This window comes from Brachyistius frenatus, unplaced genomic scaffold, assembly GCF_029030835.1.
Source record: "Brachyistius frenatus isolate BFR_SWC_R1_liver_20210118 unplaced genomic scaffold, ASM2903083v1 Contig_240, whole genome shotgun sequence".
NCBI lineage: Eukaryota > Metazoa > Chordata > Actinopteri > Embiotocidae > Brachyistius > Brachyistius frenatus.
Window position 1 is genome coordinate 290,107 of NW_027210839.1, and position 26,656 is coordinate 316,762.

At 40.2% G+C, this 26,656-nt stretch overlaps 2 protein-coding genes across 2 annotated transcripts in view; one reads left to right on the forward strand and one right to left on the reverse strand.

Moving 5' to 3' along the window:
* fancm (FA complementation group M) overlaps positions 1–26,656 on the reverse strand; it is a 39,560-nt gene that overhangs the window by 9,118 nt on the left and 3,786 nt on the right. Inside the window, 9 exon segments of the mRNA XM_069720422.1 lie at positions 4,999–5,163; positions 6,411–6,559; positions 6,664–6,904; positions 6,984–7,190; positions 8,022–8,200; positions 8,316–8,420; positions 8,552–8,644; positions 8,896–9,028; positions 9,769–9,900. Of these exon segments, the coding sequence (XP_069576523.1) occupies positions 4,999–5,163; positions 6,411–6,559; positions 6,664–6,904; positions 6,984–7,190; positions 8,022–8,200; positions 8,316–8,420; positions 8,552–8,644; positions 8,896–9,028; positions 9,769–9,900 (1,404 nt within the window).
* soul3 (heme-binding protein soul3) lies at positions 15,826–26,444 on the forward strand. The gene is made up of 5 exons (XM_069720414.1): positions 15,826–16,472; positions 22,170–22,264; positions 23,605–23,746; positions 23,875–24,058; positions 24,198–26,444. Exons 1-5 carry the CDS (start codon positions 16,241–16,243, stop codon positions 24,367–24,369), a joined length of 825 nt encoding a protein of 274 aa, XP_069576515.1. The 5' UTR covers positions 15,826–16,240; the 3' UTR covers positions 24,370–26,444.

Sequence of the window (26,656 nt, forward strand, 5' to 3'; positions counted from 1 at the left end):
TGTCTTTATTTATACATCATTTCCACAACTGTATCTGTATTTTTTTTTTTGGTCCAAATTACTGGAATTGACAGAATTTTTACATTTTTAGTTTTTACTAATTCCAAATAGTTATAAATTAACAATTTTCAATGTCCGTCTTAAATACTTTATTTATTTAACTGAGAATTTTCAATTCCATTTGAAAAATTAGGATTTAGTGTTTTAATAGATAATGAAGAGCGGTGAGGCTTGCAGGATCGGGTCACCTGACAGTAATCTGTGGTACTCATCATCTTGTTTCTGAGAGTTATAAATAAATAATAAAATGATATTAATAAATGAATAAACCAGATATTTTTACCCAAACATGCACAGTATTTCTTTCATGAACTTTCACGAATCACAGCTGCAGCAGAGCAAAGTTTTACTGACGTAACATCTTCTCATTCATGTTACTGTTAGTTTTGTAATTATTTTTTTACGAATATACCTTGCCATTTTTGCTTTTATTCAGATGGTGCAGACATGACATTTGGGGAAGGACAGCAGAGGGAAGACAGGCAGTAGCTCAATGCTGATGCCATTTGCGTCCATGTGACCCCAGTATTGTGAAAACAGTTATGAAAGTATTGTAATAAATGTGACCATTGAATCATAGTTTTTTTTAAGGATAATCCATTCAATACAAATCCTTAAAAATCCTTCATCTCTTCAACACAGATTTACTTGTAGCTGTTCATTTAAAGAAAAGAAAAAACAACAACAACTAAGCTGCAGTGCCTCTTTTGAACCTGACAATCCTCAAAGAAAAGCCAAAGCGAGGCTTTTGGGTTTCAACGATTTAGGACAGTGAGAAAATCTACCATCATGTCACCCCTTGAAGGTAAATGTGTATTTTCTGCACCCCTTTTCAACACTCTTTGTTGCTGAAAATAATGAATAGAACTTGATTCACACGGGATTAAACCGAACCCCTGGCGCACAATAAATTAACGATCAGATTAAAGTCTCCAGATTGAGAGATATGTCGCAGACCAAAATAACCATGACGATGAGAACGGAGGGCGGAAGGGTCAGATGGTTTGTGTTGTTTCAGACTGTATGACGAAGGAAGCAGCAAAGTGGAAACTCCTCTCTGCTGATTATCTCATTGCACTACGGTAATCGTAGGAATGTGATGCCCATGAGCGCACACAAAGAAAGCATCATCTGTATTAACCGGCCTGCATGACTCTACTCTATGATGCCACAGCCCAGGAGAAAAAACAAAGCGTCTTTGTTCTCACACCGATTGGACCGACAACACGAGCGGCCCTAATTCAAATGCGTCAAACTGCAAACTGATTGGACGCGTTTTAGCAACCACTGCTACGACAGTGCTACACAACAATAACAGCTATAATTACTGGCTGTCAACAACCTGTCAATTAGAACACATTAGGTTCCGATAAGACAACTAAAAAAAATCCATAATTGTGATTAAATTGAAGCGAAAAGAATGATCCAATGACGGGGAAAGCGAGAGCCTTCTGACGTCAGCGAGTGATACTGAACATGCAAAAATGTCAGCCATGTTCACATGTCAACAATAAGCAAGAATGAAATGTGTGAAATACTCTAGCTCTTACACTGAAGGGTCAAAAAAATGTAAAGCAATGAAAAAAAAAAAAAAAAAAAAAAGGTATGATAATAAGCCCAAAGCTTTTGTTTTAGTTTATGTAAAATGTTGTATTAAATGTAAAACAGTAATGTACCCTTGTTAAACTGTCAGATACCCACACTGTGTGGCACTTAAACAACAATTCTGAAGGAAACATCAACCTCATACTGTACATAAATAATACCTAAAATGTGAGTAACTTGTATAAAAATGCAGACTCTACTTAACTAATTTTAGTTTTCGTCAAGCAGTTTCGAATTTGTCCTTTTTATACGTTATGTAACAGCTCAGAGAACTGTTACATAAGGCCAGGAAGAGAAGTCCCGCCTGCCTGCCTGCCTGCCTGCCGAGGCTCTCCGCGCTGTAAAGCGACAGAGGCAGCTTGATGAACAACAGTGAGATTTGGCAGGAAAATGGCCTCAGATGAGGATAATGACTTCTGGAGTGAAAGGCTGTTCGAGGGCAGGAGAAATGCGTGGGGAGATGTTTCAGAAAAATATCGTGTTTAGACTTTGATTATGGTGCTTTGTTGTTTTTTTTTTGGTTCTGGCTCTGATCTCAAAAAGAAGAGGAGGAGGATGATGATGAGGAGGAGGAGGAGGAGGAGGAGGCAAACAAGCGAAGGGTCACAAGGCCTCTGTGTCAATTCAGGGCAGGCAAGTAAGCCGTGGCTAACGTTATCCCTCACGGAGCAAAGATGAGTGCAGGTCACAGCTGAAGGGAGCGGCAGCTCGTGTGTGAATGAGTCAAAGAGGAAGACGTCTCATAAATTTAGTTCATCAGCACGTTCATGAAAAATAAGCATTATGTATCCGTTATAGAAAAACATCCTCTCATTCCTTAAAAGTTTCCCTCAATCAATATTTTTTTTTTTATAAATAACAGTTATGGAATGACGATGTAAAATCGACATGACAAGTTTGAAAGGGGTTGTCATGGTGACGAACCCAGAGAGAACTATCTGAAATTGCAGCTCCCTCTAGTTTGTCTGTTTTTACAGGTAGTTTCAGCTCATTGTTCACCTGCTCGGCCTGCAAACTTTGCTGCTCGCCGCTCTTGAACATGTTGTTTTCAGGCTACAGCAGACAACAGTTTTGAAGCAAAAACAAAAAAAAAAACCCTCTCAAGGTTCCCTTTACACCGACAAAACGTTGGACAGACACGGAGACTCTCTGGTGAACATAGTGGAGTAGATCAAGAGCCAGATATTTCCCTCACGGATTGGTAGAACCAAAAAAAAATACACAAACAGGAGTGTTTGGCTTCCTTTTAAAGGGTTTAATGGCATTTAGCGGAAACGTCGCACTAAACAAAATAAAGAAATAACATTTATGAATATTATATCTGATTTTAACCAGTAGGTGCGCCTAAGTCCTAAACTGAACCTTTAAGCTTATTGCAGTTGCTTATTGTTTTTACAGGTTGGATAATTTTCTCCTTCCCGTGTATGGTCAAGACCGGCAGTAAAACAACAACAACAACAAAAAAAGGTAACAAGAGCGCAGTTGTTACTTCAGCCAGTAGTTGCACCATAATCTCTGACCCAATTTCGAGGATTTGGAAAAGGGGTCTTATCGATAGAACAATCGTGTGAAAGAGCAGATGGAGAGGCGAGGAGGCCTGTAACAGATATTTGGACGCGATCATGGGAAAGGACTGGCTAAAGGTAAACAAGGTCAGGAAAGAGAGAAATTTGAAAAACAGTGTGGTTGAATTACCTGATATTGATATTCCAATCACACCAAAACAACAAGAGTGTGTTTTTTGTTTTGTTTTTGTCTGCTAGATCTTCTTTGCTTGAGAAGCTCTGAATATTACGGCAACAACTGTTTTGTTCCAGGAGCTTCGGTGGCCCTGCTGATTGAAGTGATTCACTCAAGCTACCGGAACAGCGGGGTCGCTGTCAACTGGCAGCTGAGACAATGAACCAAGCTGCACACAGCAAAATAAAGAATTACAAGAGGAATTATGCAGCTGTAAACATCCCACCTTGCTCTTCTAACAGCTTTGTTTACCAGAAGCTGTTAAAAAGGATCACATTAGAAAATAATGACACATTTTGATTCAGGGCACAGAAAGGTTATAAAATGTTTTTTAAAAAAACATTATGGGCCTGACTTACTAAAGGTTTGCGTGTCTACAATCACGTGCAAACTTCACATCACCCGCAAAAAAAAGGAGCCACATAATACCAGCAATTAAAAAACTTTTTACAACTCAGCATTTTCCTGCCTCTGGGTCGTTCCAGCGTATCGCTGCTTGGATATGCCCGCCCGGTCCCTTTATTCAGGTGTGCTGTCACAGGTCCTGAATGTGTCCTGCACAATTCACAGGTAGCTTCACAAGGTTCCCGAGCACTGAATGAGACTAATTCACCTGCCCGTCACAGAAAGAGCTGGACCCGCTGCTCGGTGTTTGTTAGAAGCATCTTACCGTCACTCCTGTTTTATTATTAAGCCGTTTTGTTTGTCCCCACGGCTTTGACTTCTTTGCCGATAATCTCCTATATAGCGTTTTGGTCTGGTTCTTGTTCTTTTTATATTTCTCAATTTCAATGGGGACAGATTTCCTTCACCTTTTGCGGCCGATCTGCTTTAACACGCGCAAACTCCTCATTTGAATACGGTGATTTGCACCCGATATCAGTGACGCAAATACTCTTCGTAAATCACCCACAAAACGGGTGCGAAATAAACGCGCAAACTTTTGAAAAAAAAAAAAAACACAATTTAGTACCCTTAATTTGAGATCTTAGTAAATCAGGCCCTATAAGTACAGCAAATATCGTGATGCCGGTGCTTTTAAAAAATATATATATATAAATCTTATGCAGCCCCAAAAACAACCAGATAAAAATAAATCGCTTATTTCCTATTTTTAATCTAAAACCACAATTTCGTCATAGAATCCGTTTATCATCTGAGGAATTTGCCTTCCGGGTCAAAACAATGAATTTAGTAACTCAACACAAACCACAATTGTATGTTCACATGCGAATCAACTGACTCCTTTCAGCCTAGTACGTTTATAACGAGTTGTTTTTGTTTTTTTCCCCCTTGGGTAAATACACACTACTGTCTTTCTTTTATGAAAAGAAGCAGGATTTATGCAAGATGTTTGAAACCATGTTATAAAACCATTTTCCTATCAGAAGGAGCCTGATTGACTGAGGACTAATGTACTTTGAATTAGCGGACAGAAAGTGTTCTGTGTTATTATTAAGCTGTGGGCGTATTCAATATTCAAACGCAGTTATTTTTCTTTCACGGCACACAACAAGAAAACTTCTCCTCCTTGCTTAATGCTACAGTATTAACCCAAAGCAACACGATCACACGCCGACTTCCTTGTCTCACCTCATTTTCCTCTCTCATGCCGTCTATGAGCTCCATCACCTTAATAAAGTGGTTGCAGCGGAGGGAATGATCAACAACATGGAAAGGAAGCGCTTTGTGCTGCCAGTGTCTCCATTCCCACAGAGACAGCTCTCTGGATGCTGGTCTGCCTTCGGAAACGTCCTCCTTTCATGAAAAACATTGAGTATTAGTTGAAATCGTGGCATCATATTCACGCTAGTAATAACTGCCACACGCTGGCTTTTCCGTACATAACTTTTCCAGCTGTGGGCCGGATGCTTTTCCACCTGAAATCGTGGCAGCTGCAATGAACCAAACGCTGTCAAAAACTGGAACTAAAATGGAGCTGCCAGAATCTCATAATCCACAAGAGATCAATTCACAATATCCTCATTGTTTTTCCATTTGTCCTGGAGTCTCAACTCTTGTGGCTTTCTGTTGAGATACATTGTGTTTCCTCATTTTACTTATAAAATACAAGTATGAATAAGATTACAGTTTACATAAGCATACATTTAATAGAATGTTGTATGATCAATGTGATATATATATATATATACACACATACATTTATATATACATATAGACATATAAACACACACACACACATATATATATCGGGACTACACGAAAGTAGCTTTCCGTGATTCACGGCTCAATATTTTTTTTTTATACTTATATAAGGGATATTTTTTATATATTTATATATTACTTATATATATATGCCCCTTAAGCAGCCAAGTTCATTCACTGTCTGAAACAAGCCCTCTTCCTTCTGATTGGTAAACTCCCAGGAAGCCCACTGCAGCATCCAGTGCCTGTGATCCCCGTCTTATCCCCTTGCCGGGGTGGAAAAGAAAGCTATAAACCGATTAACTAACGTAATTTTCCGTTATTGATTGTACATGTTCGAGCGCGAATATGATCTGGAACATGAGAAGAGACAGAATAAACATCCGCAAGATTACAGCAGGACGTTTGGTAAATATCACACTCATTACCTGCTTGTGGATTTAGACTTTCAATCATAAGTCGTAAATTTAAAAAAAAATGATATTTGTACCTTTGCTAATAGTTGTGGGAAATGTGCTGCACTTGGCCGCACTTGCACTACTGCGACTTTTAAATGTTTCTGTTACGTTTTGCTTTATTTTATATTTTATTGTTGTCTTGTGTTAATTTGATCTGTTCTTACAAACTTGATGTCTTTTCCTTATTTATAAATTAGATTTTAACATGTTTTTATGTTCAATTTTAAAGGATTAAATGTAAAAACATGTAGTGTATGTAGCTTTTATGGCGTGAATGTCGATACTAACCTTGCAATTACCTCACAGCAGATATATATATCAATTTATATACATTATACTTTTAGGCCCGCATGAGAAACATAGAAAAGAAGCAAAAGAAACCTGAGGTGCCGGGTCACTGGGTATGGACATGAAGTGTGACTGCTTCAGGGTTGGATGAGCTTCATGTTCCTCCAGCCTCATGGTGGAAGCCCACAGGGAATGTTCTGTGCTGCTCAGGAACCCAGCGGACGTTGCGCTGCCCTGATGAACTACAATCAGACACACACACAAACACAAACACTATCCAAATAAGGAAACTCTGCAGTATTACAAATAAATAAATAAATAAATCTACTTTTGCTTCGTCACTTACTCAGGGTTTGAGGGTGGATGAGTGAGGCCCGGCCCCCGGAACGGGACCGCCGACCCCCGACAGGCCGACTGCTGCTCTCCCGGGGGTCGAACTGGCCACAGGTAATGTGCATCTTATGGAGGCTGGGCTTCACCTCCTCGGGGAGCATGCGAGGACTGTTGGGGAACATGTGGAACCCAATTTTGTTGCCGATGATGGATTTGTACACGCTGCGCTTGTTGCTCTGGCTCTGATTGTAGGTCTGTGGAAAACAGAGGATACAACTTTGGAAGGTTTTGTGGGGTTTCATTTTTCAGCTCACATCGCTACAGAATACTCACCCTCTCCTCCCGTCCCTCAGCCAGGATGACGACGATGCGTCCCTGCCGCTTACGTCCGGTGCGTCCCATTCGTTGCACCAGGCGGATGGGATTCTTCTGCGCGTCAAAGCAGACGATGAGGTCCACCTCGCCGATATCCAGCCCCTCTTCCCCCACACAGGTCGACACCAGTGTGTTGAAGCCTCCCTGTCTGAACCTCTGCACCACCTGCAACAAAAGTGAAAAGCAGAAAAAAAAAGAAAAAAGCTATAAATAGTCAAACTCTTTTATCTAACCATGTGTATACCCAGCAAATATATGTATCTGTGCTCGCTGCATGTTGTGTACATGTTCCAAATAACCTCTTTTACGGACCTTTTCACAGATTAAGGTCTGTTGTATGTTTAGTATATAATGTGCAGAACGGCCAGTAGCACACAATGTAGAGTTGCCTGTAAGTTCCATCCCTGCATTATTTGCTTAGAGGAGCTGGCGCAGACTGTCTGCAGAGGGAAATCATGATGCTAAGCAACCAGCACTGAAATATGATATGTGCAGGCACATACGTTCTTCTTTGTTGCTTTTCTAAAGGTGCAGTACAACAATGTACCCTGTAAAATTTGCCCGTCAAATAAAAAAAATATACCCCATAAGGAAAAAGACAGGGAAAGGTTTAATAAATGAAGGGCAGACATTAAGTAAGGTGGAAAATTATACTATTTGTTTATAGTATGAAGAAGCAATTTTTGTTGCAATATTGTTTTCCAATTTTTCCACCATCAGCCCTTTTATTGTTCACCACAAGCTAAGTCACACAAAAATAATAGGAAAAGCTACAATGGAAATAAGGAATCATATCGTTCTAGTACAACTGAATATAAATAATTGTATAATATTAAATGCGCAGGTTTTTATTCCTTCACATCAATGAGAGTCGGGGCCGGAGACAATATATATCCCGGTTGTCCGTCCATCCAGCCGTCCACCCATTCCCTTCTCGCTATGTCTCAGGAACGCCTTGTTGGTCAGTCAAAAAAAACAAAAAGAAACAGTCTCTACCTCCAGTTGTTCCTTTTGGGTGAAGCCTTTGACCCCTTTCCCAGCTGAGGATTGGCCCATAAATGTCATGACCCTGATCAGCGAAGCATGGCAGTTCAACATGGCTGCGATCTCCTGCACGCTCTCTCGGAATGATGAAAAGATCATCACCCGCGTGCTTACTTCCTGATGACCTGAACCTGCACGTGAATGAGAACAGAGGAGAAACCGACCAATTCAGTAACCACCGCCTGGATTCTTACAGGACTTTATTGTACAGTCTGTCTGTTTAATTCAGACGATGGGATAAATCACCATTATTGTCTGCAGAGCGCTCAGCCCACAGTCTGAAGTGCTGCAGCACCACCTCCTCCAGTTTCTTCAGTTTGGGGTGACTGTAAATGAACGGCTCATCCGGACCTGGAAATATTAATCACAGAAGATGCTAGTTCATCAGAAGCAGTGCCTTCGTTGATAGATTTTAAACCGAGACGTTGTCTCAACTGACTATATAATGGGGTCAGACATTGTATGGATGAGAGCTTACGTACCAGCAGATGGCTTCACAAACATGGCTTCCATGTCATGGTAAAGGTCCATGAAGGCGGGAGTCCTCAGCAGTGCATTCTTTGCCCTGGACATCTCTAAGACAAGCAAAGCAAGCAGAGTAATCGTATCAAACACTCGTCACCAGAATCATAAAGGCATTAGACATTTCTGAGTTTACATAAACCTAAAGGCACCGGTGGATAATCTGGTGTATGAAAGCGTGTCGTGGGAGTTCAGGTGAAATATACAAACATGTATATCGGAGAGGAGAGATTCTCATTCAACATGAACCAATCTGTGGATAAAAGAGTAATGAAACTGAAAGCCTGGAGAGAAGGTGACTGACCTCTGGATCCATCCATGATTCCCTGGACGTAAAAGAAGAGCGAGCGCAGGCCCATCTGCATCAGCAGCTCGTAGCCGTGGTACAGGCTGATGCAAAGGGCAAAGTCGCCCTCCAGCATTCCCTGCTGTGGACCCTGCTGTGTGAAGGAGAGCATGTGAGTCCATGAGACCAATGTGAGTCCACTGGCAAGAATGTGGTTAAAATATTCTATCATATTGGAAAATATTGGGGCTTCCAGTGGCCGAAATGGTAACGCACACTACTAACGATTCCAGTTGAGGACTTTTGTTGCATTTCCTGTCTGTATCTCTGCTGTTGCCATCAAATTAAGGCAAAAATAAAATAAAATATTCAACTTATGAGCTCGTAATACATGACTGGTCCCAATAACATATTTAACACTTCTTCGACTGGATTTCTAAGTAGATGAATGCTTTATTTTTGTTTGCAAACAAAATGTAATAAATGTGGATAATATTTTTAGCATAATTTTAAAATGTTTTTTTTTTTTAATTGTAAAGGTTTTTCATGGCCAACAGCTGCCTGCTGCACTATCAAAAAGGGACATGAGACTGAACCAAAACCATACTAAAGGCACAGGTTACAGACAGGTAATGAGATGAAACTCAGTATGAAGCTCTGTAATGCCAACATTGATGATTCTCAAGTATATCAAAAATACTTAAATCCTTAGACTAACTAATGTCGTCAATTATTATTTCTGATTTGTCTTTTAACTATATTTTGACAGTTTCTAGGGTCCATACATCAATGCAAATGAGTAATTCTAAAAGGCTGTGCATCATATGTACAAATGCACACTACTGTGTGGCACATTGTTTGTAACACTGATTCCCAGTGCAGAGTCCATGCCTTGAGGTATGGTGGCGGGTTCTTGCGGAACTGATCCCTGGCGATGATGATCTGGTATTTGGTGAGAGTCCGCAGGTCCTTTTGGGCCATCACCTGGTTCTGGACGAGTCGAGACATAAATTTCTGCAGCACCTGGCAGGAAAGGAGGCAAACAGATATATAGGTCATCAATAATGGGCTGTTTCCTGTCTTAAGGGGTAATGCATAGGTCAAATCCTGCTGACACAAAGCTGGACGTGTCTTCCAGACATACACATGTCCTCTGTGACCACTCTGAGGTACAGAGGTGTTACCTCTGCCGGCAGACAGACTGAATGAAAGGTTTCGCTGAAAAGTGTCCGAGTCCAGTCCCCCTGTCCTCGATTTCTAATAATGGGAAAAAATGTCCAAGAGACGATTTTAACAACACCTATTCATCCTGACGACTGTGGATAATGGGAGGCTGGCTCATTATAATTTCTATTTCAGCTGGGCGAGACTGCTGCTCTAGAAACCGAACAGAATAAAAGACTGTCCTGAAAGAAGAAAAGGGTTGCCTGTTGGAATCGATCAGTGAATAAAAGTGAAATTTCGTAACAGATGAAAAGCAGTTTGCTTGTTTTGGGGGGCATTCAAGTGTCGCAGTCAACAAAATAATGGATGCATAGTCCCCAGACACACTTCAACCTCTCCCAGAAGGTATAGAAGATTAAAAAAAAAATAATGTCATTCACCTTGATGGATGAGAATTTTCAAAAGGAAGAAATTGGGTTATGGGTGGGAATCTGCAGCCACTATTTTATTTCCCCATGTGTCAATGGTGATAAATGGAACTGCATTTATTCTAACATCTGTTAGTCTTGTCACATCTTGCATATTTACTTTTTATTTTCCAACACCTTGCCAATCATCACTAACAGTAGGAGACAATAATTCAGAAGAAAGGAACATATATCACAAATTCAAGAGGAAGATTTTGTTGTCTTGAAGTGTAAACTGAGCTCGTCCCATTCCTTGTGAACGGCAGCCTGTTCCTCTGAGGTGAAATGCTGCAGCAAGAGTGCTGACGGCATTTAGCAAGAGGGATCATATTTCTCCTGTTTTAGCTTCTCTTCATTGGCTTCCCGTTAAATCAAGAATAGAATTTAAGATTCTCCTGCTGACTTACAAAGCTCTTCATGACCAGGTTCCATCTTATCTCAGAGATCTTATAGAACCACATCATCCTAGCAGAGCACTTCGCTTTCAGAGCGCTGGCCTGCTTGTGGTTCCCAGAGTTTCCAAAAGTAGAATGGGAGGCAGAGCCTTCAGTTTTCAGGCTCCTCTCCTGTGGAACCACCTCCCAGTTTGTGTTCGAGGGGCAGAAACCCTCTCTACCTTTAAGGTTAGACTTAAAACTTTCCTTGTAGTTGGAACTGCTCAGGTGGCCCTGAACCATCCCTTAGTTCAGCTGTTATAGGCAGAGGCTGCTGGGGGACCTCGTGATGCACTGAGCTTCTTTCCTCTCACTCTTACACTCTCTATACATTCATATCTCACCATCACATCTCATTAACTTCATGCTTTTTCTCTCCCATAGTTTTTGCTTATTGTCTGTTGCCTCTCCATACGGTTCCCTCGCTCGTGTAGTTTCTGTTCTTTCTTTTGCAGATGTCCACCGGCCACGGAGCTGCAACAGCTTGTGCAGAGTTTAAAAGGCAAAAAGCAAAGTGTTAAATAACAACCTTTAATTCCACTGACCTTTCAAAAAACATCAGCAGCTACTTAACCTGGCCCTAAACAGTCTTTCACGGTAGTGTAAGTACGCCTGCCCATCTGGTTAGGTTTGTGCTTCATCACACACGTCATGGTTCGAACCTGACTGCAAATCATCCAAAAGTCGATTGCCAGAAAGAGACTTGTAGAGAAATTCTGGAGCCAACTAAAGCTTGGTCAAATGACTTTTAATAATCTTTAAAGAAAATATATTACGTGATTATTCTCAGTACTGCAAGGTTTTTATCTAAACTGCACACAGTGGAGAGAAATTGAAAAGGTACGGCGAGGTTTTTAGAGTAAGAGACGGATACAAGGATTGTTTGACCATGACAACTTTTAATTAAATTTATACTATGAACACATCTCTGGTACAGAGAATTGAATATTGTCACCTTGTAAAAACTGTAATAGTCAATGTGACAAAAGTAGAACTCGACCAATGTGGAATTTTTGGGGCCAATGCTGATATGTTAGTGAAAAGGTATACAATATCAATATATCAGATAAAATATGGTTGTCAAACACTTGGGACAAAGATATATTTGATTGCAACAGGATATTTTACAGTTTAACACTAAATGTTATGTTCAAAATCACATCAGGGCACTTAAAAAGTAAACTTCACTGGGAATGTAATAATTAGAAATAATTGTTATTTAAAAAAAAAAAACATAGAACCATTTTTAATTTAACCTAAGCATCTTTTTCTGCATTATGTTCTATATGAAAAAAAAGTTGTCATAGCGCATGTCAGACAACATACGCTAATACCGATATACCCGTGACAGGTCAATATCAATATCATAGCAATAAATTGGTGGGGCTCTACACAAATCAGATATGAAAAGGAAGGTACTATGACAGGTGATACTTTCAGTGTGCAATGATGGGCTGCTGATGAAGATGAGCTGACTGGAGATTTAATTACACGCTGGAGGTCAACACTGGGCTCAGATGAAGGCAGACCAGATGGGCCAGAAAACGCTGTAGGCTTGTCTCTAAAAACGGTTACATAAGAGGCTCAGTAAAACGAGGGGAACTCAAATGGAATCACGCGATAGGTGACAAGGCAGCCTTATCATCGACAGAGCATCAGTGACAGATGTTGATAATAGCCAGAGTTTTAACTAGAATTTGCAGGTGGCCATTTTTTTTAAAAGCCACCCCACAGTGATCTAATGTTTCCACTGAGAGGGGTTTAACTCCAACTTTAACTACAATTTCAGCGAAGTAGTAGTATTTGCTTCTTTGATAAACGCTGGTATCCACTAGTTTACCATTTTAAAAGTGGAAATACAGCACCTGGAGTCTCTGTTCCTGCTTTGCTACTGAACAAAGCAAAAGTTACTGGGCTGATATTAATATTCTGATACAAGTTTGCAGAGTGGCTTTAGTTCACTTTGAAAACTACTTGAAATAAAGTGCCGTGGGTCTGAGCGGTACAGCATGCCCGGTTTTGAATTGCAAGCACGTAATAGGTGAAAATGGTTAATTGCCATGTTATAAAGGTGAGAAGAAACATAACAAAAGTGAAGTATCACTACAATGCACACCTGCAGCTGGAGTTTTGCAAGCCGTGATAACAAGAACATAAGTGACGCGATACGTTTCATTTCACCCACCTCTAACTGTATTATGCTGTATATTGTATGAGAATAGGTCTGATGTCAGAGGGAAATGCTGAATTGATGTGTTGCAGATATGGTTATTACTGTGATGCACAAAACAGATGGAGAATCCCTGTTATTCATGTTAAAAAAAAAAAAGGGCAAATAAATTACAGGTGATGGCAGGACGGAGGTGGAAAAAGTAAAAGGCAAAAAAAAGGCAAACACCTCCTCAAACACTCCTATGAACAATACTTACTAATGATTGGTCTCAATCTCATTTCTTTACAGTAACAGTAGTAATGTATCATGAAAGAATGAAACCAGTGTCAGGTTTTCATATAAACAAAAAACAAACACTGTGTGGGTGTAAGATTTGTAAGGCTAGTATTATCATTATTGTTGAGGAGAGGAGAGGAGAGGAGAGGAGAGGAGAGGAGAGGAGAGGAGAGGAGAGGAGAGGAGAGGAGAGGAGAGGACATGGGCCAAATGTCAACACCGTAGATGACAGCCTCACTGAGCATGCTCAGTGGATGCCGGCAGCTGATTGGCTGAGCGGCTTGGAGTTCAGTGACCTGAGGAATCAGTGAAAAAGCCTGTCTGTAGGCACCTATTAATAACAGAACCTACACTAAGCTGAACACTCACTCCTGCATGTCAGCGATGGGGAGGACTTAATGGTGTGTGTGTGTGTGTGTGTGTGTGTGTGTGTGTGTGTGTGTGTGTGTGTGTGTGTGTGCGTGCGTGCGTGCGTGCGTGCGTGCGTGCGTGCGTGCGTGCGTGCGTGCGTGCGTGTGTGTGCGGTAAAGCTTCCCTTAAGATTCACAGACACATACAAGTGGGAATAAGAAAAGAAGGACAGCCTGCTTTGCTCTAATGAAGAGTGGAAATTTCACCACGGATAACCATGTGATAACTGATGAGACTGGCTGCGAGGGTGCTGTTGTGAATCGAACTGTACTCTCTGCCTGGCTGTGACACTTTATAATGAATATACTTAAGGGCAAAGTCAAATCAATTGATGGTGGAGGTGGAAAGATGTAGGCATGGAGGTCTCTCTCCTTGTTATCGGTGTGTCTGTCAGTGTGTGTGTGTGTGTGTATTTACATAGGGACTCCCACACAGGTTACAGTGGATTATATAATGTCCTCCGTACGTGCATGTTGATGGGTGCAGCATGGTGGCTGGCTGTTGCAGCGACACAGATCAGAGGAAATCCTGCCTAATATGTCCCCTAGTGCACAAGTTCAAGTCTGCTTCTAATCCTCTGCCTGGGATTTGTTTTGTTTATTATCACCCATATTGAAAGACTACTTATAAAAATAATAATTAAAACAAAAATTTAAAAAATCAACCAAAACAAGGAACGGAGGCTTTCTCCCGACCCCTCCCAAATTATTTACATTTTCTTATTACAAAGGCAGTTATAGCAGGCAGACATGAGCGTGCATGTACAAACATGCTTGACACACTCATTTCTGCTCTCCACCACTGGGTGTCCTGTTGTCAAGGCAGTCATTAATTTGTAAAAGAGTCTGGCTGTAAATAATCACAGGCAGCAAGCACTCACAAGTACAAACAGGATGTTACAGGCACTGTAACTGGACATGTGCGCTCAACAAGAGTCATTTTATTACGCCGTAAGTGGTCAATGACAGGAAGTCAATTAAAGAAACATGGAATTTTATATATATATATTGATGTAAAAAGGTAAAAAAAAAAAAATAATAATAATAATTTTTAAATTATTCTTAGGATGAGTGTAAAATTTTACGAAATCTTACCAAAAAAATACATACTGTAATAGTTGATTGACTTCAAACCGCTATTACATAGAGCACAAGGAGAGGCAGTTTTATTTGTTTCAAACAAAAGAGCTTGACATGCTAAGAAATGCACTAAAACACAACAACAACAACAAAAAAAACTATTAATTTGTTATCAGAATTGTTTCTACTTTGATAATAAATGAATCTGATCAGGAACAAATGCCATTTCTGATTCTCAAATGAGATGATTATAAAGTTCTGCAAAATTCTATTTAGCAGCAAAATGTTGTTAAGATATTCAAGTAAAAGTATAGGTTTGGTCCCTCTAACTGATGTAATATTGTATATGACATCATGGGATTATTACTACTGAAGCATCAGTGCAAGCAACATGTTAATGTTGTAGCTATGTATAGCTCTGTTCTGATACAAAAATCTGTTTTCAGTTTCTGAACTTTTTTTTTTTTACTTAATTTAGATTTTTGGAGACATATTGGTTCATTAAATTATTAATTGAAATTGAACCATGTGAATAGTTTAGTGGGGGAAAAAGTTTTTTTTATTTGTGGATCAGTTAATAACTCACATTTGAAATGTGACTGGGACGATGACTAACACTAATTTGTGATATTTTATATACCGCAAATTAAATTAGTCATTAAAACCATTTTGGGATTAACTGCTAATAAAAAATAATAATCAGTTGCAGCCCATTGGCAACAACACAATATTAGAGTCGCCTATGTCCACGTATACACAACTATTAAAGAAATAACGACAAAAAAAAAGACTGTTCGGGACCCATTTTAACAGTTGGGTTAAATGTTGAACGGCAGGGGGTCTCGGGTATTTATTACGTCGGGCAGCATGACTGGGAGGGGGGGTTGCGGGAGCCCGCAGCGTCACGTGGTATCCTGGTCCGCCCTCTTCTCTATAATAAACATCGCGTTCTCCTCCGACTAAAACGAGGGAAGCGTCACGTTGCTCCGCTCGGGCCAACAAGAAGACGACTTCTTTTCTTGTTTTTTTTTTTTTGTTTTTTTTTATTTTGTTTTTTTTAGCGAATTTAAAGTGAGCCGAGCTACATAATATGGCTCGGATAGGTCAAATATAACACAAAAGAATGCAAATATGGCTAAATGCGTCGGGTGAAGCTGAGCAGTGCCTGGTTTGTTGACCAGAAAGTAACGGTTGTCCTAATCTGGACAAGCCGAGCGCCGCAATCCGAAGACAAAAAAAAATATTTAAAAAAAAGACTTCAACGACGAGTCGTAAGCGATTTTAGCCGCTTCTATTCTTCCTTTAGCCGAAACCGTTGTGGCATTTTCGTTGGTAGGTATTATAGTCTTACGAAGAGAAATGGACCGAGGTGGCTGTCAGATGAGCGGCGGCGGCGGCGGCGGTGACGCCGGCGGCCCCGAGATGATCACACTGGAAGACCTGGAGTCCTTCTCGGAGGACCAGCTATCAGACTCCGGCACCGGTAGCCTCGAACAGGAAGGAGAGACCATGGAGGAAAACGAAGATCCGGACCGACTGCTTCATTACTGGCAGGAGGTAGCGAGAGGACATCAAGTGGAAGTTGCGCAAGGTAAAAAAATAAATAAATAAATGTATATCAAGAAGAGATTAAATATGGCAAAAATCAAATCAACAACACCTGTCAACTGACTTTTGTTTACTTAGGAAACAAATAACTTTTTTTAGGTTTTAGTCCCCTGCCTTTTGGACCAGTCTTCTTTGGAATATAACCTTTCACGTGAGGTGTACAGACACATAAATACAACTACTTTAACTTTCGTTAGTGTGCACAACTTTGTCGAGGCTCACCATTGACCTAGTTTCCAGCGGGGAACATGGACAAACCAGTTCAAGCGAGGACATTACCTCTCCTTCAGACAACTGTCTGTTTTGCTATAAAACTGTATAGTTATTATAGAAAAAAAATGTAAGGCAAAACTTTGCAGCACAGAGACAAATAAGTAGAGACTAGGGCTACAAAATAACAATTATTTTCATTATTGATTAATCTGTCGACTATCTTTCTGAACCAATCAGCCGTTTTGTTTTTAAAATGGGGAAAAATGTCAAGCAGTGTTTCTCAAAGCCTAAAGTGCAGCCTTAAATGTCTTGTTTTGTCTCAACCAAGAGTCCAGTATTATAATTGAAGACTACCAGGAAATAGTCACATTTAATAAGCCAGAATCAGATCATTTTTAGCATATTTCATATTAAAAAAATTACTCAAACAATGAATCAATTATCTAAATAGTTGGCGAGTAATTGTCTGACTATCAACTCATCGACTAATCCTGGCAGCTCTGATGCAGACAGGTTGTAATTAAAGGGATCAAACTCCAATGCTACAACATTAATGCACGCACACGCAGCGTTTTGGTTCTTACAGTGTGGTCATGGGACCTGTAGGATCCCTGGAGGTTTTTATTTTTTTTATTTTTTTTTATTGAAATATGAGTTTAGAATCTCTCTTATTTTAGTAACTAGAAGTCTGCAAAATATCAGATTGCATTTCTATCTATGCCGATCTATAATATGTTCCACAATTCCACCACAACACAGATATTTGCAGATGCACTCATTTGGCCCACTTCATTAAATAGTATATGGCCTGCTGCAGACTCTTTCTGGGCCCTTTGAGTGGAAACAACTCGTAGTGTCTCGAATAAATCTGTTCGACTGAAAGCAAGAGTGCACAACTGCAGTGAAGTGTTACGAATAAGCAGTCAATTTATATGTAGGGGAGCATTTCTTAAATCAGGAACATCCCGTTTGTAAATCACACCTTTCACTCACATGCAGTTCACTGTTCAAGTCTGATTGTGTTTTTTTTCCGGGTAAATATTCAGCAAATACACGTTTCTACCCGTATAGTAAAATATTCTAATTGGATGGTACGATATTGTTGTTGCTAATACAATTGCACGTCAAATAAAAGCTTGTTTTGAGGAGGAATGCAAAGGACAAACTAACAAATTAGACTTAATTAGCCACTCACACTGTTTATACTTTGATAAAGACAATTTGTTTCTTCACTTTTTAATTCAATAATATATCCTGACGCAGTCAGTAACACGCTGGGATTGCACGAGTGTAAACACAAAATGAAATCAAATGTACACTTTAATGTTGTCGGTTTCCAAGATCATTACTGTACAATAACCCTCATTTGTCTCAAGTCTGACCCACAATCTGTAACGGCAAACTGACCAAAATTCAACTCCGTAACTATACCATCTGATATTATACAAAACAAGGATGATGCTCTGGTCTTATTCCTTTGTTTATGTACTTACTCAGCAAGCTAGGCAGGAAATATGTCGGATAACAAAAATAGTGGAATGCTCTATGATCCCCTCTGTGACAGAGTTGATGGTCCATATTTTGACATGTCCGTATGCGAGTCTGATCTATTTGCAAGTTGTCAGGAATGTGGTCAGGACTGCTGAGGGTTGAACTGCTTTGCAACCTCTGAACTGCTCCAGTAGACCAGTCCGATGCCCGAGTGTGACTTTAACCCGCAGTTGTTGTCAGGCAGCACCGGGGCAGAAGAAGTGTTTTAACGTGAAGTGGCAACATTGCTTTGCAAGAAATTTGGCACTTTATTACCGTGCATCGTTGTTAGCCCACATAAACAAGAGAGGGCGCGTTCATTTCAGTCAGTCATTTCCATTGCATCACCTCCAAAGTCTATTAACATGTTATTATTTTGTCCGGAAAATTGTAGACCAATGTACTCTTAAAGTACACAAATCTAGCTTAAGTTTTCACCTTGCCCTCATTTACTGATTGATTTTGTCAACTTGTAGCTTCAGGTGTTAGATTTTAGCAGGTAAAGCCAGACGTTGTGCTCGGCAGGAGACGACAACGGCAACCGTGAACTCTGGAACCTTCCAACTCGGTGCTAATCACAGATCTTGGATACACAGACCTGAACAATAGACCCATTGAGATAAGATAAACTTCAACACTTTAATTCCTGCTTCACAGTTTTACAATTCTGTTTTCAAAACTGTCTTTAGATAACCAACTCTTCCTCATGCAGGATTAAACAAAACCAAAGCCTTCTTATTAGTTCAGCTTGTGTACAGATAATGCTTGTCCACAGACCAGGGACTCCCAACTGTTTTAGGTTGGTGTCCTTTAAACAGAAAGAACTGTCTGCATGTAAACTGGGGTCACCAGTTTAAAATGTCTATAAGGCACTGTTGGTTCAACCAAAGTAATCCAATGATTTGTAGAGGCTAGAAAAGTTTGGAAATTCAGAATTATTAAAGAAAGGTTACAAAAAAAAGTTTTAAAGAAGGATTTCATTTTTCATTCTCAAGTAGGCCATTTGTCGACTCTATTATTATCTTATTGCTTCTGTATGCTGCTGTAGCGGAAAAAAATTTCCCTTCGGGGATTAATAAAGTAACTACCTAACCTAACCTCTGCGGGAGCCCACTAGAAATCCAGTAAACAAGACTGGCACATCTTCCCTCTGCCCCCGGACCACAACACTAATTGGGGACTTAATACAAAATCACTTGCTGGGGCCTTCTTACTCAGAGGGGATTAATTACCGTACCTGCGCTGGTACTGTAGTAGTGGCTTCATTACAATACTGTAGCTCAGGACGCAGGCCAAGGCCACTGTAAACTCCTTTGCTCTAATTGGGATGCAGAGGGGTTAGATGGGGACTCCACTTATCATGCAAACTGAGAATGAGCTTTTTTTTTTTTTTTTTTTTTTTTAATGTTTGCACAATGTGATCCGTTCCCATGAACGTAACAGTGGTTTTGCTGGTTACTTATGGGTGCCACTGTAAACAAGTGTGAATAATTCAGGCCAGTCCACACATTAAACCTTCGCTACAGTGGTTGGCAAAGTTTATGAATTACCAACTGATAAATTGTATTTTCATTATTATCGTGATATGGCCATGGTAATACAGACATTTTAGAAGACTGCTTGAAACACAATAAATAAGAAAAAATATTTGATTGAATTGGTTAAGTATTCATGTGCAGTTTGTTGAATACATTTCAATTTACTTTCTTTCATTTATTCAGTGAGTATAGGCTATTCTGATATCAGTGTATTTTTAAAAGGCGGAAACACATAGGAACTGTGTGTCTAATATGCACACGTCAATATTTGTGAATTTATCACAAATCGTATCAAGATTGCAGTGTTATCTCACGTTGCATTTGTTTTTGTTTTTTCCTAAAATCATGCAGGCCTAATGACATGCAAATACACAGACACACATATCTATTTCCCTGCTGTAAAGAGGCTACGAGTTCATCTTACTGAAGCCATTCCACTGACATTTAATCTAAAACCACATCTTCATACATTTAAAATATTTCAGTTTCTTTATGGAGCTACTTGACCTGATAATGCGTTTGATGTCGAAAGACAGGTGATTATGGACTGTAGTGCAGCACTTATTAATTCTACATGCCCGTTTAGTTTGAACATGACATTATCGTGTACACTTAAAGATAAGAAAAAACTACAAATAGACTGCACACTATCCGCTTACTATAGAGATCTGAGCCGAGTTAAATGGAACATAACATTCTGCGGGTATCCCTCCCGACTCCTGATGATAAACTGCAAACTCTCAATTTTGACAAATGTCTGAGATGTGGGTAAAGATTTCTCCCCGGATTCCTGGGTGTGTTGTGCTACTGATCAAGAATCCATATAATCACATTTTGCATATACTTTAGGTAGTTTACTAACAACGTGCGTTCAACATCCTGATCATAAAGTGATGCAAGTAAAAAGTATGGAAATTAAACAGAATACTTCAATATTATGTGCCAGTTATTTTTGGTTAAAAAATTAAAAAAAAAAAAAAAAATGATGGAAAAAAACAAACTGCACAGCGAACCAGAGGTTAGTGGAACAGGAGCCAGACAGAAAGTGGGACGTGACTACAGCTCTGATTGGATTTAAAAGCTCAGGTAGAAAAACAAGCATGTGGGTTGACTGTGTTGAATGCTCTGCGTCAACACCGAGCGGCTCCGCAGGCGCTGCCATAGAAACTGATGAAATTGCTTGTGCGTGCTTGCAGTATGTGCCTGAATGTGTGAATAATGGCTTTGAGTTTTAGGCTGAATCGTGTTGTTGTTTTTGTGCCCCCTCCTTGTCTCTTTTGTTGCCAACACTCTTAAGTAATATTTTATTGTTGAATATACTATTAATCATTGATGTACAGTGTAACTTTGATTTCGTGAGATCCTACTAAATGAGTTTCCAGCAGCTGAGATGTCCACTCTCTCTCTCTCTCTCTCTCTCTCTCTCTCACACACACACGCCTACAGCTTTGCTCATTGTCAAATGATTGATCATCTAAATAGCACATATCCATCTGACCTAGTTGTCATCCATGGTATTGATTGACAAAATGTGATTGAATGGGGTTCACCTCGAGTGCTGTGCACACGACGGTTTAACAACTAAACATGACGCCATGATTTAATCTGACAACCTTGATGTCATCATCATAAAGGGCCCTCGTTTTAATATTTGCTTTAGTGACACATTTCTGGACGAGTTGCTTCTATGACCCCTTTTTTAGTTGTATTTAGTAGGGCCTGTCCTACATTAATTTTTAGCATGTGTGGCTAAATTTGAATATCTGTATGAGAGCAGAAATAATAAAAGAATCTACAGCAGGTTGGAAATGCTATGCTTGCTTTCTGTAAACAGCTCAATAGGGGATTTAATTACTAAATTGATCCATGAAATACTGTGAAATGTCTTAAACAAACTGGTAAAATACAGTCCAGGTTTTCAAAACCATTGGCTAATGCTGTGATCTCTGTTGATATTCGTCTATACCTGGCCTTGGGCTGCTTTAGTTAATGTTCTCTCCATCAGCTCTAATAAACATTACTCTCAGCAACATCGTGGCACAGCGCTCTGCCCAGCTGGCAGCCTTTTCTCACTCTAACTATCCAACACGGACCGCCAACAGATTACTGGAAGTGAGGACGTTTCATACAGATAAGAGAGAGTGTGTGAAAATAGTTGTATTTAATACGTTTCATTTGCCTTAATATGCCATTAAAAGCAAGAAAAATGGCATCACCAAAAGAGGCTCGACTGCGTTCAAAACATCACTTTCCATTCTTTGACTGGCACGCGGGCAAAGTTTAAAACAAAGGCTTCAACACAAACAAGCACACCACGATGGTCACTTGTGTTAACGCGCACTACTATTTCTGAGCGTGGTTTGAACTCCCTATCAATGTTTGTTTGCCTTGTTTGACAGATATGGCGGAGCCCATTCAACAGCTAACCACCAACAACGAAGGACGCAGCAACAGAGAACACATCCCCTTCACCCTCCTCGCACGCAAAGAGAAGGTATCAATCGGACTTTTACTGCATACTCTCAATACATACTCCCACATTCGTACATTTTGTGCCACACAAAAAAAAAGGGAAAAACCAAGTGTGTGCGCGCCAGGAAACGGAGTCAAAATTCATAATCTACCTTACAGATCTACCAGAGAAGCTCAATGCTCAAACACAATGATTCAACAGCGTTACAGAAATAACTCGGGAGAGGAGATTAAATATTTTGTTGGAGGAACAGACTTTTATTTGACCCTTTTCCTGCCATTCCAGTCAGATGTGATTGAGCCGATAGTCGGTCCATTTTAGGTCAGGTATGGCTAAAAACGTACATTTTAATCCGTTGTTCTCATTATCTGGAGAAACACATAGCAAGTGAACAAACAGAAAAGCCTTGGATTGCACATACAGCAACGCCAACCTAATCAAGCCTCTCAACAGGCATCAAATAAAAGAACATGAACAGCGATTACATACAGATATTCTGTGTGAGTGTGGGTCAGCTATTTATTTCCAACAAGATGACAGTGTCACCCAATACAGTAAGCTGTTTAAATTCTTTAGGGGACCGTATAAATAAAAAGGCCTAATTGGTTTAACTTGAGTTAATTAGTTCATTAAAACTTGGCTGGAGACTCCGGTTAAACAAAGGACAAGTATGGCACCTTATTCTTAGAGCAGTTTTTAGTGCCATGTAAAGTGGCGGTATGGAGACAGTAAGCAGACAGCGGTCACAACGCACCGATAATCTCCGACTAAAAAGTGAAATGAATAACAAAATATTTGAAGGCTGTAACTGAGTGTTATATTCATTATCAATTTACACTTCTGCCTTGATAAAAATAAATATCAATCACATCTCTACTGGCGATTTTGTAGTAGGTAAAGGTACCAACATATTTACTTGCGGTCTGTAAACTTTACTGAAGAACCCAACTAAAGCAGGATTGAAAGTAACATTTACATTACACAACCTGGCCTTCTAAAATGTAACCTGTCAAAATAAAGCTTTAAAAATGCAAAAAAGAGGGAAAAAAAAAAAAATCCAGAGTACTCGAGTACATTGGTAAAAATCCTTTAACATTACACCAATGCATTTTTGTGTTTGGAAAAATGCTCACATACTTTGTGAGGCATGTCACTGTCTGAGTGGCCAAACACTGTTTATTATCATTTTAAGTAGCAATGGTTTCATTGGAAGTATTTTTCACATAATTTGTAAATGCCAACCAGCATCTTATAAGTCAAAACAAATTGCTGGTAAAAAAAAGGTTGAATTTAGTTTACCACAATCATTTTCTTTAAAGTTCCCTCTCTGGCTTGTGTTACCTGTGCTGTTACTTTTTCAGTGTGGGGAGCTGCTATATGAAAAACGCCACTATGAGAAGGGCCACTGGGCTTGTATAACAATGCGTGAGGACACATATGAACAGAGCATCTGCTATGGCTTTATGAGGATAATGCGATACATCTGCCAGCAAAACTCCTTCGGTGAGTCCAGGGGCCCTTTAACATATCCAATCAGGCTCCGACCTATTTCATGTGCTGGACTTCTTCACCAAACAGAAATGTTTTTCGAAGACGTGCAAAAATGACCACTGCAATTTTTCGGCATCAAGGTGGCTACCTGGGCATGACGCTGCCCATCGTGACGGTGGTGCGCACAGACGAGAACCATTCAGTGATCTCCCATGATGTCACTGTGGCGTACTACCTTCCCGACGAGTATCAGGCCCAGCCCCCACAACCGTCTGACAACGACATCGTCATAGACATCTGGCCTGCCACTACTGTATACACAAGGTGAGTAAGGAAGAAAATAACTATTGCCACCGGTTAGCACTGACAGCCGACAGTCAGGGCGAGAATTCATGCTGTTTTTCCTGCATTAACATTCAACTTTGATGCCTCGTACTTATGCACGACTCCCTCCGTCTTCCAGGCCCTTCACTGGTCCCACCAATGAAGTGACCATCATCAATCAGATCAGTGCCATGGCTGAGGTGCTAGACTCTCCGGGTGTGTGCGTCAACGACTCGTTCATTGTGGCCGGCTACACCAACCCCGCTCACAGCAACCGTCAGAATGAGATCTGGTTCCTGGAGCGACGCTGAGGGACGGCAGGATTACGCAGCGATCCTCCCCGTGACCCTTGAGCCTCATTACGACTCCCTCAACACTGTCCCAGCTCAGCTACAGTCTCAGGTGCAAAATCATCTTTTAGTCACCACCTCTACCTGAAATGACCACCAGCCTAGTACACTCCAGAGCCGATGGGTTCTGATTTTTTTTTTTTAAACAACAACAACAACAACAACTCAACCCTTACCTTACCTCAGAATTTTCCTTTATGTTCATTTTAAATAGATCTTCATTTCACCCGCAAGAACAGAACGTAACCACTGCCATGCACTCAAGAACACAACCCAGATACTAAGGTGAAGCATAGCATTCATCTCCTGCTTGGAGATGGCTAAAACCCTTTTCCTAAGCACAGTGCCCTCCAGTTGAAAGTTGAAACAGTTTTAACTGTTAGGGCTCTGTGAACACGGTGACCACTGAGTGGTGTCAGAAACATGCAACAGCCTGTCCATCCAGAGGAAACAGGCTTCCAGTGGACACGCAGCCTTTTTGTGCTCCCTTTCGGTCTGTTGCACAGCCACAAATGTCTTTGTCATGTGGAGTGACTGCGTCATTCTCTTGCATGTTAAGGTGTCACTGGTTTCGTTATCGCCGGACCACAATAATCCACGACAGGTTCCAAGTCTGTGTCACACAGCATGTTTTGTTTCAACAACAAGTGCAATATTTATTAGACAACCAATACTCAATAAGCCAGTTCCTGGGACACTAACCTAACCCAATCCCAGGGTGTGTTCAGTTGCTGGTATTGTGGGACAGGCAGGTCGATCTGCAGTGCTGCACTCATCACGGCCCGACAGACAACATCCAGGCCAGAACTAGTGGCTTCCGCCTTTAAATAAGCTCAACACGACAAGCGACACAAAATTTAAAAAAACAAAAAAACACGTATGAACTTAACACGTTTGTGTGTGTTTGTGCATGAATGTAAAGCTACCGGGCGAGGGTGTAAACAAAACGCCACACTTCTACAAACCAAATGCGGAGAAAAACTTCCTGGTTTTACTGCTGAATGACAATCATAAAGTTCTTATAGAATATATACATCCTTTTCTCTTAGGAAAACGATGGAAGGTGATGCATTCCTCATGTTTCAAGTCTTGTTCATACGCAGGAGTAGTTGCCCAAGTACCTCTTTGTCGTGCTCTTTTCTACTCGCCACTATGTGTCAAAGTTATTAAGCATTCACTAGTGTATTGCAAATACTACTGCTGCTGAGTAGAGACAATGCAACCAAGAAAAGAAACGGAGCACAGAGAATAGCTCTGCTGTGATTATAGTCTTTAAAAGAATAAAAGAAGGCTAAATTCTGTTTTAGTTCAAACTGTTTTTTCGTGTTCTCCCACCGATAAAGGGTTAGTTTATAAAGTCAGAGACGTGTGTATGTTTATCTCCACTATATCTTCAAATCAAACATACCAATGAAATGCAACAAAAACAAAGTTACAATGCCAGCTGTACACCTGACGTTCACCGTATCATCTGCTCTGGAAATGTTTATTTACTGCTGGGGTGCCAGTGAAATGGAAGTGAACTAGCCAAAATATCACCGTGTGAGGATTTTTACCAGGACGGGAGGTATGTGCAAAAGGCTTTAAGCAGACAGATGTTGAAGCCCATTTAATGAGTGAAAATACAAGTTAAATTCAATCCAAATTGGGGAGAAAGTTGGCTTCACCTTCTTGATTAAATCCACAAAGAAACTGACAGTTAAGAAAGATAGTATTGGGTTGGGAAGGTTGCCCGGCATTCCTGTTGACGTCAAGGCATCCAAATCCAAAGAATTTATTTCGCATTCAATGATTGTAGCGTTGATATGATACTCTTGTAAACACTTGCAAAGCCATGATACATGTAGGTTGGTTTTCCCTTTAAAAGAGCCTGGTTATATGGGAACATCAAGTGTGTGGATTTAATTTGTTTTCCTTTCTTTTTGCTTCTTTTTTTTTTGTGTTTTGCAAAAAGTGTGATGTACTGTGAAAATTCAAGTGCAACAACAACAAGAGCTACTGTGGTTTTTCTTTGTTCAATAAAAAATGTGCTTATCTCCTGTCTTTTGAAATCTACGGCGGTGCGAAGTTCATGAACGCAAAACTCGACGCCATTCTCGGTGTATTGGTGTAGAAATGAGTTTAAATAAATGATGCTCACTCTTATGTTTCATGATAAACTTCTACACAATGATCTGAATACTGAAGAGCAACGCGGGAAATAATGCTAACCCTTTACAAAATATAATCTGATCAGGAAAGAGCAAAA